This window comes from Tenrec ecaudatus, chromosome 9 (genome assembly GCF_050624435.1).
Source record: "Tenrec ecaudatus isolate mTenEca1 chromosome 9, mTenEca1.hap1, whole genome shotgun sequence".
In the NCBI taxonomy this organism is placed as follows: domain Eukaryota; kingdom Metazoa; phylum Chordata; class Mammalia; order Afrosoricida; family Tenrecidae; genus Tenrec; species Tenrec ecaudatus.
Genome location: NC_134538.1, coordinates 16,905,650 through 16,923,149, shown reverse-complemented (window position 1 = coordinate 16,923,149; position 17,500 = coordinate 16,905,650). Strand labels below are relative to the sequence as shown.

The 17,500-nt window shown below is 42.4% G+C and overlaps 1 protein-coding gene across 2 annotated transcripts in view; it reads right to left on the bottom strand.

Moving 5' to 3' along the window:
• The window catches only part of LRRC28 (leucine rich repeat containing 28), a 169,198-nt gene that overhangs the window by 10,439 nt on the left and 141,259 nt on the right, over positions 1-17,500 (bottom strand). For both annotated transcript variants that reach the window (XM_075557898.1, XM_075557899.1), the window contains 2 exons: positions 5,068-5,243; positions 3,649-3,808 (listed from right to left, as the gene is read on the bottom strand). In XM_075557898.1, the coding sequence (XP_075414013.1) occupies positions 3,649-3,808; positions 5,068-5,243 (336 nt within the window). The remainder of the gene's footprint in view (positions 1-3,648; positions 3,809-5,067; positions 5,244-17,500) is intronic.

The following is a 17,500-nucleotide window of genomic DNA, read 5'->3' as shown; positions in this document are numbered from 1 at the left end:
TTTTAACAATAAACTACTAGTGAATAGGCAAAATAAATCAATAAGTCACTGCCATCAAGTCGATGCGGACTCATGGTGACCCTAAAGGACAGGGTAGAACTGCCCCTGTGGGTTTTCAAGACATTAAGTCTTTACTGAAAGGAGAAAGCCAAGCTTTTCTCTCTTAAGAGTGGCTGGTGGTTTAGAACTGCTGACCTTGTGGTTAGCAGCCCAATGCATAACCACTACGTCACCAGAGCTTCTTGGTATAGGCAAAGGGAATAAGTATTAATTGTTGTCAAAGACTAAGGGAAGCTACAAGACAGATGAGGTGTATCTCCTTTAACAACAAGCACATCACCCAGACATCTGGTCCTCTTGTAATTGCTCAGGTCTGGTAGGTTAATAAATCCCAGGAGAGCCAAGCTTCGTCCATCTGAGTTTGCAAGCTGCCTGGCTGCAGCCTGGACATCCCCCCTGCACAGTTCCCTGAGGACGGCACAAACTGATAAATGGGGGGATGAATCTTGCTGAGGTCTTGGAGAATACAGAAAGAATTTTGTTTTTGTTTCCATTTTTTAGTTAGTGACTACTAACATTTTAATGATTCAAAATATCTTTTAAATGCTTAAAAGTTTGTAATGAAAAGTCAATATTATTCCAAAGAAACCACCGTTATTCTGCTGCGAGTTGTATTTAAACACTAAATATGCATAGAAGAAGCTCTAGGGGTGCAGTGGTTAAGTGCTCGGTAACGGAAAGGCCAGCAGCCTAAACCATCAGTTCTCAACCTGTGGGTCGTGACCCCTTTGGGGGGGCGTGTCGAATGACCCTTTCACAGGGGTTGCCCAATTCAAAACAGTAGCAAAATTACAGTGATGAAGTAGCAAAATAATTTTACGGTTGTGGGAGTCACCACCAGATGAACTATATTAAAGGGTCGCCACATTAGGAAGGTTGAGAACCACTGGTCTGAACCCACCAATTGATCTGTGGAAGGAAGATGTGGTGGTCTGCTCCTGTAAACATGACAGCCTTAACCATGCTATAGGGGCAGTCTAGGCTTTCCACACAGGGTTGCTATGGTTGCAATGGACTCAATAGCTCATAATAATAACAGCAATAAAAAGTCTAAAAGCAGTGAAATAAATGAGTTTGACCCCTAAGCTCCTGGTTTGCAACCTAGGGTCTTAATGCACAAGCAGAATTGTTGCCATACCAAAACCTAAGTGTGTCCTGTAGTAGCTATTATGGATAGTCCAGAAACAGGGGAATCTGGGGCCACATACAGTGACTGCCTTGAAATTCCTTGGGTTTAATAAAATCTCCTGAATGCAGTTGAAACACCTTGGGTAGCTTGGACTCCTACTGGGAGAAAAGGAACTGGCAAGGGCCAGAGACGTGTTAGCTAACCCCTGATGTGATAGCTTACCACTGAAGTCTTAGCTTACCACGTAAAGATCTACAGTCCCAAACTTTAAGGAGCAGCTAGTTCTATTCTGTCCTTTAGTCAGAATTGATTCTATGCCAGTGAATTTGGTTTGGGTTTGGTAAGAGCCATGAATTAACTAGTCTTTTTTGTCTGCTAAGTTATTTGTAGGTTGGGATCTTTATTGTTTATGGAAAGAGCTGGGACTTTTAAAAAGTCCATTCTGTTTATTAAATTTAGGTTTGCAACTAACACTTATATAGAACTTGGCGTTCAGAAGAATGTTCAATAGGCTCGCTTTTAAAGCAGTGTTAGATGTGTCTTTAGATGTTGACTGATACAATGTGTGATTTTTGTGACAACATAAATAAAACTGAGTATGTTAGAAAATTTACTATTTTCATGATTTTGTAGATTACACTGTTTATGTCATTCTTTAGCAATAAGCTACGGGAGAGATCAAGCATCTGCTTATCAGTTACAGAAGAAAACACTTAATGACAATGGTAGAAACAGAAGCCAATACCTTAAATACAATCCCCGTGGTAACACAGAAGTAGTCTTTTGAACCAAATGAAAAGCACACACTAGCACTTTCAGACTCTTACATTAACTCACCACAGAACCCATGCTTTTATCATCGGGCTTTCATGTCTGCTGTAAACATGGGCTCCTTTGACTTTGCTCCTCACAGGGACATTGCCTAAATCCTACAAACCTGATATGCGCAGTTTATTAAAATGGTTGCCATAGTACTCATGTTCACACTGAACTTGTAGGTTGTAAGCAGTGGTGAATGAATTTTCGAAATCTCATTTACAGTGAATACATAAGTGACTATATTTGAAGGAATTCTTACTTTTTCATAAATAATTATCATGCCAGAAAGCAAAGGTTTTTTTTTAATTTTAATTTTTTTAAATGAGTGTTTAGGATTTTATTAGCTAACAGAGCATCCTCATCACACCGCTTTCTTTTCTTTTTAATTTATTCATTAAGAAAAGGTCTTCTATAGGAAATTTTATAACATTGCAGAAGGACCTTGCTCTGGATGAATTAATGAGTTAAGACTTTGCTATGATGATTTCTTGCTAATGTGGAGAGGTCGTGCAGAAATGAATGTCTCTGGATCGACTGCTATTTACTTAGCATCTACTACATGCCAGACACTGTCCTGGGCTCCCCATAGGAACAAACGGATGGTGTTGTTCCATCTTCACAATGACCTTTGAGTTGAGTCTGACTCATAGTGAGCTACAGAGGCGATCTGCCCCTATGGGTTTCTGAGCCTGTACATCTTTATGGGGGTGGACATCCTTCTGTCTTTCTCCCGGGAAGAGGTGATCTACTAGGTGAACACGAGAGCAGGAGGAGCTCTAATGCCTTGGGAGCAATGTCTTCTAAAAGAGACACAGATAAAGAAGAAAAACACCGCAGGGACCCATCGATGGCCCAGAGAACATCTAAATTGCCACGAGTCATCTGAAGCTAGAAGAGAAGGCATTTTGTGTCTGATTTTTAATTGTCTGGTACTCTTTAAAAACAAACAAACAAAACAAAACAAAACAAACTACCAGCCTGGAGGCTTTCCACAGAGAGTATTCATAGCAACGTCAAGAACTAGCATCGCAAGGGAATGCCATTTGGAAAAGGAAGACATTCAGCACAAACACACACGCACGCGTAAGCTGATCAGCCACACACTCTCTCACTTACATCAATTCCACTGGAGGGTTGGGTTCATCCCGTTATAAAACAAGGCTGTTGCCTCTTTTCTTTCCTGCCCTCCCTTACTGCCCACAGCCTATTGTGAACAGAGAAAAAATCTCCACCAAAATGAGTTAATCTAATGAATAAGATGAAAAACATACACCTAAAAAATTGACTCCCAAGGGCAGGCTAGCCTTCTTGTAAGGGGCTGTGGTAGAGAGTGGTTAAAGCGCTCAGCTGAGATCTGAAACTGGCCTTTCACACACACTTGGTGGTTCTGTGGGAGAAAGACGCGGCAGTCTGGGTTATTAGCGATTTCCAGGTATGGAAACTCTATGGGGCAGTTCTATTTTGTATCATGGGGTTGTTGTGTCAGATGCGGAAAATGGACATTTGTTTCATGGTTGATGCATCTGAGGAAGCACATTACACCCTTGAAAGTCTGCTAAGGCAACAGACACATCCTCCCAACTCCCGAGTGCCCACCCTTACCCAGCTGTAAGCCCTGGTGCCCACTTAGGCTTGATTACCCCTGGTGCAGCCCCGCCATCGGCGTCTCTCTCAAGGGGAAGAGCTTGGGGTAGACAATGGTAAACATGGGCTCACTGCACCGGTGACAGTGCCCCAGGGGGCAGTGCAGCAGCTCCAGGAAACTCCTGGGTAAGGAGATCGGAGACAGAAAGTTCAAATCTGGAAAAGGAGAGAAAAGCAGGCATGTGAGTCCAAATTTAAGTTTCCTCAAAATCAGACGTAGACTTCCTAAAATAATTCTCTTTGTTCAAGTTCAAGTAAGTTAATGCTGGAAGTACTGTTATCTGACAGGCATTGAATAAAAATCTACCATTATTTGGAATAAAAGATGGCTTTTACATTTTTGACACCAAAAAAAAAAAAAATCCCCAAACCCTCTACTCTTTTAAAAGCAAGCTGGAGCGGTCCTAGGAAAGGTGAGGAAAGAGTAAGATCAAACATTCCTTTCCTCAGGAGCAAAGATCAAAAAGGCAGTAACTTCCTCGGAGAAGGTTTTGCAAACTTCTAGAAGACACTGAGAACAAAGAAAGATCTGGGCTGAAGATCAAACTGCCTTTCATAAAGTTCTTCCCTCGATATACTGAGCCCGTGGCTTTACTCAAATTTCAACCAGGGCAAATCACCTTTATGAGAAGAGTGAGGAGGGCGAGCCCTGGAGGGAAACACAGAAAATGAAAACTAGAGAGAAGGAGCCTTCCTCATCTCATTCCCAAGAGCGGCCATTGAAAAAACAGTGCTTTCTTCCCAGCAGTCCCCATCGGGACGCTGAACATGACAGAGACTGCATCCCAACGAGCCGCCCATCCCGAGCATACACAGACCCAGGGCTACTCCCCACCCTAACTATGTAGTAGACGCTGAAAGGGCCGTATGAGGTGGAACCCCAAAGTAATTCAACTTACCTTTAGGAAGAAGATGCGAATTAAGTTATCTTTTCTAGCTGTTTGAGCCCATTATTAACCATTTAGTAAAATGCAATTTATTCACAGAAGGACTGTGAAATTTTCTGCTTAGTTTCCTTTTTTCCATGTAATAACTTTGTGCTAGATATTCCTGCAGGGTCAATATGAGATGCTTTTGTCTGGTCTTTTTTTTTTTTAAGGCCAAGACTTTAAAAACTTGGCTATTTTTAGAAACTCCTGGAATGTACTATTCCCTAGTGCTTTCTTGAAAGCATCACAAAATCTCTGAAATTTACACACTGTAACTCCTTTCCCAAACATTTGTTTTAGGAATCAAATCTCTCCAAATCAGTCCTACCGAAGAAAGTCCCTTGGCCAACCTTTTGCTCAAGCCAAACACATGCTTCCAAACACCGATCTCCTCCGTTTAAACCACTTTAAGAAACGCCTCTCTGTCAGTAAATGTGTGCTGGTATGATCTTAAAATGCAGCAAGAGCCTACAAAGACCCCTGTACCTTTCAGAAAGCCGTGGTAGGTGTGATACAGACTCCTCAGGGCTAGCTCCTGCAGGGGCAGCACTGGATCCTGGTCCGTGCCGATGGACTTCACCTCTGCTGGGAGGAAAACGGCGAGGTGCCCAGATGAAAAGGACAGTAACTTCCCCTCTGGAACTGGAACGGTAGCGCCACAGCTGCAGGAAACAATGTCCCCAGAAGTATTACTCGTAAGGAAAAGCCTGTCTCCGTCAGCAAACAGGACTGAATCAAAACACGCGTTCACAAGTTCAAGAAGACATGATTCATGGTCAATGGGGAAAAGTTTGAAGCGGTCAAGAATTTCATTCTGCTTAGATCCACACTCACTGATCACGGAAGCAGCAGTCAAGAAGGTCGACAACACGTTCCACCGGGGTCTGCTACACAAGACTCCTTTAAAGTGTCGTAAAGCAAAACTGTGACGTGGAGGTCTAACGCCTTCGGACCCAAGCCATGGTATTGTCCATTACTGTACATACTCGAGTATAAGCCGACCTGAATCTCAGTCGGGGCACCTGATTTTGGTTGATTGGCCAGAATTCTGCCGAAAGCGAACAGACACTATTTGCAGTTCCCCAATGAACCCTGGCACCGAAGTCTAAGCTCGTCGGCTGCAACTTAGCCACATAGTGGTCAGGGCTCAGTCACATGCAGCAGGGACAAAATCGGAAGGTGTTTTCCCTGACAGGATCTGCAGTTTGCCTGGTAAGCTCTACTCATCCTCATTTACGTCTTCCTCTCCAAATTTACGGTGATGGAATTTTTCAAAATAAAAACGGAAAACTGTTGAGGTTGGTATCTTTAATAAAATTTTTGTACAAAAAAATTAAACAAAGGAAATCCATGGCTGCCCATAAACTTGTGGTGAACTTACTCTTTACAATGTTTGTCGAACAAGTGAACTTAATCCCATTCCCTGCTGCCATAAACTAGACGGCAGAGATGTCAAACTGCAGTGTTCATTTGGATTCCCCCTTCTTGCTGAGACCACCAGGCTACCTTTAAAACCCTTAGCACTTCCCTTCTCCAATAAAAACTGGGTGCCAGTTGACTGGCCTTTTCAAAGTGCTGACCATTCAATTATTGGCCAACCAATCACCTAATCATTGCACCTCTGTTAGGCGGGGCTCTTTAGGGAAGCAAACCAGTGATGGCTGTATGTGTCAGTAGACAGAAAGATATTTATCACAAGAAATGGCTCACATGGTTATACAGGGGACAAATTCAGCCTGGTTCAAGTCCATGGATTGGATATGAAGTGGAGGTTTCTCCTGATCTGTATACCTGCAGAGGCCGATAAACAGGCAGCGGGACAATCATGCAGGAAGACCGCAGCTTGACGGATACCAAGCTGAGTCTAGGCAAGGTTGACCAGAAGAATCCAATCTGCTGGCGACTCTTGGGATCAACAGACAATATATCAGGAAGTTGACGGACCAGATGCAGGATCCAGGTTCAGCAACAGCAGTGAACTGGCTTCTGCACACTGTCAGTCTACACTGAGGAGACCACACCCGGAATGAAGCCTTCCTCAACTGTATCCAGACGGAGACCAAACTAAGAAGGTGGCTGGCTGTTTCAAAGAAGATGTTATCATGGAGTTGACCACACTGTGTCAGATTACATTAGGGGAGCATCCTGGCCCACCCAAGTTGATAGAAAACCTAACTATTGCAACTGCCAAGGCTCATGAAGTACAGCATTAAAGAGCCAGAAAGAGAAATGAAGTTTTGATATCTGTTATGACGTCGATGAATCAGAAAGGCATTATATTGAGTGAAGTAAGTCACACACAAGAGAACTTATGAGTATTGTATGATCCCCCTCATAGAACATATCTAAAATATGTAAATGCATAGAAACCAAAACTCAGTGGTGGAACCTAGCGCCGCAGGAAGAGGGAATGGGGGGTAAGGTTATTCTGTAAGGGGTACTGACTTTCCACACATGGTGATTAAAGGTATTTAGAAATTAACTGATGATTATACAACATGGAAAATATAATTAATGTTGATGAATTGTATGAGGGTAAGTAAAAAAGCTGTAATATGCAGATGACACCACCTTGCTTGCTGAAAGTGAGAACAGGACTGGAAGCACTTGCTGAGGAATTCACTGACCGCAGCCTTTAGTACGCAGGCAACTCAATGTAAAGAAAGCAAAAACACTCATAACTGGGCCAACTGACACGATGGTCAATGGAGGAAAGTTTGAAGCGGTCAAGAATTTCATTTTGCTTAGATCCACCCTCACTGATCACGGAAGCGGCAGTCAAGAAGTTCAACAACGTGCTCCACTGGGGCCTGCTACAAAAGACTCCTTTAACGTGTCAAAAAGCAAAACTGTGACGTGGAGGTCTAAGGCTTTTGGACCCAAGCCATGGTATTGTCCATTACTGTATATACTCGAGTAGAAGCCGACCTGAATATCAGTTGGGGCACCTGATTTTAACACAGAAACTGCATAAGAAATGTGCTGAAAAGCTCAGCTTATGTACGAGTATACAAGTCGCCTCATATCCCTGGGAAAGGCAGAGAGCGAACGAGGAAGACCACAGAAGCGATGCCTTTACGTTATGGAGTTGACGAAGACCATGAAGAGTGACACGACGTGCCAGAAGAACAATTCAATCTATGATGCAACGAATATACCCAGAGCGCTCCTTAGAAGCAAGAATGCTAAAAACTTTATGGCACATATTCTGGACATATTATGAGGAGAGACCAGTATCTGAAGAAGGACACGCTGCTAAAATGAAGGGTCGGCGAGAAAGGGAAGGTCCTAAACCAGAAGGACTGACAAAGTGGGTTAAACAATGGGTGCAAACATAACAATTGGGAGGATGAAGGACTGGGTAGTGCTTCATTCTGTTGTATACAGGGTTCAAAACTGACTACATAGAAAACAACAGCAAGAAATCAAAAAGTATTTCTACAAAATCATAGAAACATTTAATCAACAAAACATATAATGCTATTGTTTCTTGACATACCCCAATCCAGGTTGATACACCTTTGAAAGTGGTCTTTCCATTTCTCTAACCCTTCCTGATCCCTGGTGGTTTAGTGGTAACTCATTAGGCTGCTAACCCCAAGTTCCACAGTTCGAAACCACCAGCCACTGTGAGGGACAAAGACGAGGCTTTCCGCTCCAGTAAAGGGTCATGTCTCAGAAACTCACTGAGTTAAGTTCTGCCCTGTCCTATGTGTTCTCCACGAGTAAGCCTGACCTGACTGCAGGAGTTTAATGTATGTCCTCCTCAATTTACACTATGTTAACAGTACTTTGGGCACTAAAATCATGTTCCTTTTTGATGTTATTTGAGTTTGGTGAACAACACAAAATCTAAAGGGGTACAGGGTATTTATCTGGACATCTCAAAATACTGAGAAATCAATGACATAATTCTGAAAAACCCATGGCTCAAAGATAAAGTTCAAGGGAAATGTCACAATATTTTAATTTGAATAAGAATGATACGACAACGGTAAGGTTTCCCAACAGAATACTCACTGGATGGCCCTTGCTCCCCTCAAAGAATGAGTAGGTTTGTCACGCCAAACATGGACCCCAGTTCTCTTGCTGTAGTTAGCCTCATTTACACCTTACTTTTCTTGTTGCCCACCTCAGGCCCTTTGGGATTTTTATAATTGCATTGCTCAAATTCAAACATGGTGTTTCCTGAAAAAGCCTCCAGATAACTCTAAGACTCATCGCAAGAGGCTAATTCCTATCTGGTTAGTGCACAGAGACAGCCTGAGACTGGCATAAGACTTAAACCTTATTGTTCCGTCTGTTGGTCATGGTCAACAACTGCATCCTGTGATTATCCTGAAACCTCATTTAATAATAAAAACAACAACTGTATGTGACTCAGATAAGGTGTGAATGCCAAAGTAAAAACTACATAACCTCTCTGTGTATTCTGCTTTTAAATGGGACACCATCAAGCCAACCGCACTGCTGTTGGTCTCCTGGTTGGTGTCACCTGCTAATAAACTCCTTCTTCTCTTTAACTTCGAGTGCATAAGTTGGCGCTACTGCTCCAGGGCATAGGCCTGGAGTGGTAACAGGAACACTGTCATAATGGAAACATTCCTGGGAGCAACTTTCCTTTTCTCTCCAATGCAATTTTCAATTTTCCTAAAATTTCTCCCTGCTAAAAACCCCTGTGATTGTCTTGTCCTTCAAGAATATCTACCATACCTTTTTGGATTTCCAATATGCAACCCCACCCTCCAACCCCACTCCACACATACACACCCCTTCTGGCAACCCCAGTCACCATCACCTTATAAGTTCACATGTCTGCCTTGAATTTAAACGGCCCAGATCCCCTATGGAGCCATCGTTTTGATTGGGTCTTGTTTTGAAGATTTAAATAAAGAGAATGTTGACACATTGTGAAAAATGTAATTGAGTTAGTTAGTTTATTGTGCCAACCTGGCCGATTAACACATGTGGGATTAATTAAAGGGCAGAGGGATAAATGGCTTGGTTAGCCTCACATTTCTAGTTCTCGGGTCTCTTGCTTTGTGATGGTCGCACCAGGGTGCAGCTGCCTTAGCAGTTCCCTGCTTCAGCTGGCAAGGCTCACTTCCTGCAAGACATCCCTGAGGAGAAGTCACATGGACCTACCCTGATGCAGCCCTGGGTGCTGGAGCAGCCATTTGTGGAGACTCCTGCCAGCGCTGAGAAGCTTACACATTCACTGACTCAGCTTTCCTCCTGCAGTCGGCGTCATAGTGTGTGTTTTGTGAGATGGAGGAAGATTTTGTGGATTGGTGTTGGACATATGGGCTAATGTTGGACTTGTGGGCTTGGGCAGCACTGGGTTGGGATGTTTTCTTGATGTGCACTTAATCTTTATATAAAGCTCTCTCTTATACATGAGTTGCTGTGGATTTGTTTCTCTAAAGTTCCCAGACTCACACAGTAACTAATATCATAGGACCTAAATTGTTACGTAAACTTTCACCTAAAAGACAATAAAATATTTATTTTAAACAAAAACAATCTCATCCTTATCCACCAAACTCAACTCATTGCTATCAAGTCTTAAAAGTCCTATCATCCTCAAGGATAGAGCAGAACTGCTCTGGTGGGTTTCTGAGACTGCATGTCTTTAAGAGAGTAAAGGCCACATCTTTGATTCATGGAGAAAGATGCTGACCTTGTGGTGAGCAGCTTGACATGTAACTATGACAGCACTCTGAGTTCTTATCTACCAAACCAGTAAGCTCAAATTAATAATCACAGCCGTTTACTGCTGAAGGAGGGGTTATGGAGAGAGAACCTCACAGGAAAAACCTAAAGTTGTAATTAAAATATAAACATTGAGTGCATGGATACTCGCAAATTTAAACCACATTCTGGGCTATAAGGCAAGGGTGAAATGTAAAAAGAAAAATTGAAAACACATGCGACAATTAGGCTCTGTTCTCTGTGGTTTGGTAGTAATCCCCCAAGATGTGATCAAAGGGTGATGCAATGCCCTTGACTAGGTCACAACCTTGAAACAACTAGAAGAAAGAGTCCTCAGTGGTATGACCTGCTCCTTTTTAAGCAGACACTGTGGGGAAGCTTGTCATTTTTGCTGGTACGGGATCTTGGATCTGATTTATTGATCTCCTTCCACATTGCCTGTTGATCTCATGAGAGATCAGAAATCATGGATTCATTTGACTTCACATTCACCAGTCCAGGGTCTTCCTGCTTGGTCTTCCTAATTTTGATTCATCGACCCAAGCAGCTACATGAATCAGGAAAAGCCTCCACGCAATATCTGAACCAGCTTGGGCTTACCTGCTTCTACAACTGTGTGAGCCATTTCTTGATGTGGATGTCATCCTATATACATATAAATGTCACTGGGTTTGCTCTCTAGAAACCCCAGCCTAACACACATACCATATACAATATATTTTCCCACCACAGCAAACTGGAAATCAGTAACAAATATTTATCTGGACATCTCAAAATCCTGGGAAATCAAATGACATAATTCTTAAAAACCCACGGCTCTAAGATAAAGTTAAAGGATAATTATACAATATTTTAAATTGAATAAGAATGGTAAGACAAGATAAAAGAATTCTGGGGATACAGCGAAAACAGTGCTGGAAGAGAATTCTATATTATTAATAATTACACTAGAAAATAAAAGCCTCAATTAAATAGCCGAAGCTTCTACCTTAAGGAACTAAGAAAGAAAGAAAGAAAAGAACAGATCAAACCTAAGTCAACTATAAGGAAGGAAATAATGATGATAAAAATAGTAAGTTAATCAAATTAATGACAGGATGTTTTTAATGAAATTAAAGGGTTTCATTGTAAAGATCAACAAATTTGGTAACCTCTAGCCAGACTGAGTAATAAAACAATATATAAAGACACAATTTATCAATATTAGGCATGAAAGAGAAGCTGTCACTACAGGACATACTAACATTAATAAAGGAATAGTATGAATACTGTTATTTTGGTCATAAAGTCAACAATGTAGATGAAATGAGCAAACGCCTCGAAAGACAAACTGACAAAGCTCACAAAAGAAGAAATGGCTAACTTGAAGAGTTCTACATCTAGTGTTAGTTCTGTTAAGGCAGCTCTAGCCATGGTGCCTTATGGAACAGAATAAAGCATTGCCCAAACCGGCATCATCCTCATGACTTTTTAGTCATACTTTCTTAAACATATTTTTTAAGCAAAATTCAATTTTCCGAACCCACTTTTGTGGTGATTGTCTCATTGAGGGTTTTCCTCGTATCCCCCATACCCTCTACGTCACCAGTCTAGCAACTGATCACGTGACATGAGAACGTCTCATACTCTACTCTTCTAAGCAACGTTATGGTTGTACTTAGTCTAAGATCAACGTGTTCATTCTCTGGCAGTCTACGGTGTATTCAACACTGCCTGCCACCACCACAATATGAAAGCACCGATTCTTCTGCCCTCCCGGCTTTCACATGCACTTGGGTGTCAATGAATGCAATCCCTTTGTTTTGGAAAACTTTAAAACGGGTGTTTGACTACAGCAGTATGTCATTTGATTTCTTTTAAAAATCATTTTATTGGGGGTTCTTACAGCTCTCATAGCATTCCATACATCAATTGTATTAAGCGTATTTGTACATATGTTGCCAAAACATTTTCCACTTGAGCCCTTGGTATAAGCGCCTCTTTTTCCCCCTCCCTGCCACCCTTGATCAATTATATATATTGTTATAATTATTTATTTTCTTACACTGTCGGTTATCTCCCTTCACCCATGTTTCTGTTATTCATACCCCTCGGGATGGGGGCCATATATATCCAACCTTGTGATGGGCTCCCCCTTTCTCCCCCTTCCCCCTCCCTGACCATCCCCTTACCTTCATGATATCGCTGCTCCCACTACCGTTCCTGAGGGGTTTATCTGTCCTTAAGTCCATGTGTTGAGAGCTCTTATCTATTCCAATGTGTGTTCTCTGGCCTAGCCAGATTTGTAGGGTAGAACTGGGTCATGGTAGTGGAGGGGAGGAAGCATTCAGGAGCTAGAGGAATGGTGTGTTTCCTCGGTGCTATACTGCACCTTGGGTGAGTCATCCCTTCCTTATAACCCTTCTGTAGGGGGATATCCAATTGTCTACAGGTGGGCTTTGGGTCTCCACTCCAACTCTCCTCTTCACATCAATAGAGTTGTTTGTTTGAGACCTTTGATAACTGATACCTAATTGTGTCGACACCTCATAATCACACAGGCTGGCGTGCTTCTTCCACATGGGCTTATTTGCTTCCTTCTGCTACATGACTGCTTGTTTACCTTCAAGCCGTTAAGACCCAGGATGCTATATCTTTTGATAGCCGGACACCATCTGCTCTCTTCACCATAGTTACTTATGCACTCACTTTGTCTTCAGGGATCATGTCAGGAAGGTGAGTATCAAAGAGTGCCAGGTTATTAGAACAAAGTGTTCTTGTGTTAAGGGAGACGTCATTTGATTTCTTGACTGCTGTTTCCATGTATGCTGATTGTTGAAACTAATTGAAGGAAATCCTTAAAAACTTTCATTTCTTCTCCATTTTTTTAAACATATCATTGCTTATAGATCCAGTTATGAGGATTTTCATTTTCTTTGCTTTTGTGATAATCCACACTGAAAGCTGTAGGTGTGGATGCATGTTAAAGTAAGTGCTTTTGTCACTTTTAGCAAAGCAAATTGGCATCTGCATATTGCAAGTTAATGAATCTCCTTCACCCATCCTGATGCAGCATTCTTCTTACAACCAAGCTTCTCAGATTATTTTTTTCAGTACAGAATGAATAAGTAAGGTGGAATGATATCATCCTGTCACACATCTTTCCCATTTTTGAACCACACAATGTCCTCTTCTTCTGTTTGAACCATGGCCTCTAGATCCACGAGCACATTTAGTGGTTGTTACTAGCTGTCACTGAGTCTGTTCCTGACTCAAGCTGACCCCATCCACAAGGGAAAAATGTACTGCCTACTCCCACATCCTCATAATCATACAGATTAAACTTCAGGGACCCACAGACTCTTCATTGCTTTTCAGAAGTAGATCGCCAGTCCCTTTTCTGTTCCACTTTACTGAAAATTCCTCGGAAGTCTTGCATTGTGATAGCATGCAAACGTCCACGGATGGGCAAGTGCACAGGAAGTACATTGGCCAGATTTGTATCTGGGCCACCTACATGGAAGCTGGGAATTCTGACATTGAACTGCTAGTGGCCTTTCAATTGACAGCTAACAATGTCCACACAAAACATAAAAAATCTCTCCGCACCCAGATAGCTTCACCAGTGATGTTTACTAGTTTTGTAAATTCTTTCAGAGTATAGAAGAAACACACACACGTTAGGAGGTCAGTGTTCAAACTAATCCAAAAGTCAAATAAATACCTTAAAGGAAAAGAAAACAGCAGGCTAATTCTCTGATAAATATAAGCGTAAAAAATGTCCATTGTATGTGAAATGAAGTCTCAACACCCTCTCTTTTAAGGAGCATCTGGCTACAGTTCTTCCAAGACAAACTGATTTAGGATTGGGTTTTTTGGGGGGCAGTTCATGGTATATTCAATATCCTTCGCCAACACCACAATTCAAGGTCATCAACTCTTCCTTGGTTTATAGTGCGCGCAGATGAGGTGAATAGAAAGGGCTCCGGTCAAGGCACCTCCATCATCCATGTGACGTCTTTGCTTCAGCACAGTAAAGAAGTATTTCTCAGAAGGTCTGTTCACTACAATATGTTGTTTGATTTCTTGCTGGCTACTTCTATCAGTAAAATGAAATCCTTGGCAACTATAATATTTTCTCCATTTAATATAACATTGCTTATGGTCCAGTTGTCAGGATTTCTGCTGTCTTTTATGCAGTAGAGGGGTTACGATTTACAACACATCTTGGGGGGACAAAATGCAATCCATGGCTGATGTATGAATGTAAACCTGCTGCATTCTGACGTAACAACTGACGTCAAAATAGCTTGCGTACTCCTCCCTGCTTTCCTGTGGTGGTATCCCTTCATCCCGCTTCCTTGGGAAACCTTGGGTGACGCAATGCTAACTAACAACGACAGAGTTTGTAACCAACATATTCCTGTCATTTATAATCATATTATTCTTATGAAGGCAGGGTAATGAGTGAAACTTTTACTTTATAATTACTATTTATTAATAGAGAGAACTTGTTCCACATGTTCTTCTGAATCCAGCCTGAACTTCGGGCAGCCCGCTGTCAATGGACTGCTTGAGAACAGAACAAAGGCAAAGATGTGCATCAGGTTTGCATCCTGTCACTCTGTGTGCTGAGCAACTCGACAGAGACGCTGGCTTACATGAAGAAGACTGTGGCCTCAGTTTCGGAGGAAGGCTTATTAACAACCTGGGACATGCCGATGACACAACCTTGTTTGTTCAAAGTGAGGAAGGCTAAAACACTGCTGATGAAGATCAAGGACTGCTGCCTTCAGGATAGATGACAACTCAAAGTGAAGAAGACCACAATCCTCACAACAACATGATAAATGGAGAGGGGATCTGGAGTCGTCAAGGATTTTGTCTCACTTGTATCTACAACCAATGCTCATGAAAGCAGCAGTCAAGAGATCGAATGACACGTTGCATGAGGTGAATCTGCTGCACAAGACCTCTTCAGTCTTGAAACGCAAGGATGCTACCTGGAGGACTAAGGTGAGCCTGATCCGAATGCCCGTGGTACTTTCACCTGCCTCCTATGCTTGTGAGAGTTGGGCATTGAATACGAAGACAGAAGAAGAGCAATGCGTGTGAACTGAGGTGCTGCGGAACACCAAAAGCACCAGGGGCTGCTACGAGACTAACAATCTGTCGGGGAAGAAGTCTGGCCAGAGCGCTCCTTAGACGCAAGGATGGCAAGACGCCATCTTATGTACTTTGGACATGTTGTCAGGAGAGACCGGTCCCTGGAGAAGGACATCATGCTCGGTAAAACGGAGGGGAAACCCAAACGAGGAAGGCCTTCGAGGAGGAAGACTGACACGGTGGCTGCAATAATGGGCTCAGGCATCGAGACAAGTGTGAGGGTGGCAAAGGGCGGGCAGCACTTCATTCTGTTGGGCACACAGGGCCCTAAGGCTCGGAACTGACTTCATGGCACCCACCCAACAACAGCAACAATCTGAAGAACATTAAGAAGAGGTGGCAATATCCTAAATGCTCTAGTGTGATTACCAACTTTGGAAACGGAGGCAAATAGATAATAAACAGGATATTTTAAATCACACACTACAATATACGTGGTGTGAACGTGTTAAGTAAAACCACAAAATAATGAAAATGTAACAAATTCTTTCTGAGCATTTTCTCCCATTGTTTTTGCCGCAATAGCTGTTGCTCCTTAACCCAATCGCAGACGGACACCTGCACAACGAGTTTAACATTATGGAGCCACAACTCAAGGTCCAGAAAATGGAAATACACCAGTCCCGAATGTTTTCCACGTCTCCCATAGTGAAAAAGACAGGTGTCATGAAATAGCCGAAAAGATTCACATAGCCAGAAAGTATACCCTCACTTCATAAAATACCTCATATTTCCCTTTGACAATTTCCCCCCAAAATTTTAATTTAAAGATCATTTTATTGGGGGCTTTTATAGCCCCTAATACAGCAATTGTATCAAGCATATTTGCACATATGTTGCCATCATTATTTTTAAACATTTACTTCCTATTTGAGCCCTTAGTATCGGCTCCTGTTTTTTCTCTCCCCCCCTGGATAGGTCCCTTCCTCAGGAATGACAATTATTTTAACAGAAGTTTCAGGTCCCCTCCTCATGATTGACAATTATTTTAACAAAAAGTTCTATACATCACCAAAGGATATATATCATGCTTCCCCCTCTTCCCCACTATGGGCTGGGTGTGGAGGTAGTCTCTAAAATTGTGCTCATTTAGTTCTATTGTTATTTTAACTCTCTTCAACTGAAAGGGTAATATGATTGTTGCAGAGACAGGTGAGTGCAGTAGAATCTATTGAGTTCTGATGTCTTGGGGCCCTGGTGTTGTACTGGTTACAAGTTGGGCCGATAACCTCAAGGTCAGCAGTTCAAAATCACTAGCCCCTCTGCAGGAGAAAGATGCGGCTTCCTACTCCCATTAAAATTACAGTCGCTGGTAGGTCGGATGGACTCGATGGCAGTGCGTTTGGGTCCTGAACATCTGGGCTGGAAGCAACACATTGTAGCAGTGGAGAACCTCGAGAGCTGACACCGGACGTCCAGTAGCCTCCAAATAAAGCCAGGGAAGCAGCCTGGTAGCTGTCTTTCATCTCTGCCTCCACACAGTCTCCTCAAAGAGAGCCAGCGCCAAGCTTGTTCAGTCACGCAGTCTTTGCTTAGTTCCTTGATGGGGCCATGAAAGCAGGCACTACATTGTTTTGGCCATTGGTGTTTTGATAGAACCTTTTAATGAAGGCACCTTAACGAACTAAGAAAAGTATAAGAATTTGCCTACGCTCTCCACTGATGGCAGAGCCATATTGAAACACCTTTAAAAAGCCACCATGCATATATAAACTGGAACCTTAGCCAAAATACTTTTTCTACTTATTCCCGTGTTTAGACTCAACTGCCTTCCTGACACATAGCAGGAAGTGAGGGCAATCCTGGAATCCTGCTCTCAGACACTGGCTACCTTAGAAAACGGTGCTGAAACCCAGACACACAAAAGGAGATTTTAAAAGAGAACCTGAAAACATCATCAACAAATTGCAAACACTAGACTGAGTCGTTTATGTTGGTTTCATGGAATAGAATACGGTGTTTTACCGGGCCAGCTCACCAAGATGCAGAACTAAACTTAAAGTCAACTACAGGTTCCATTAGTCAGTGACAGGGCATGTACACAGTCCATGAGAAGACTCTG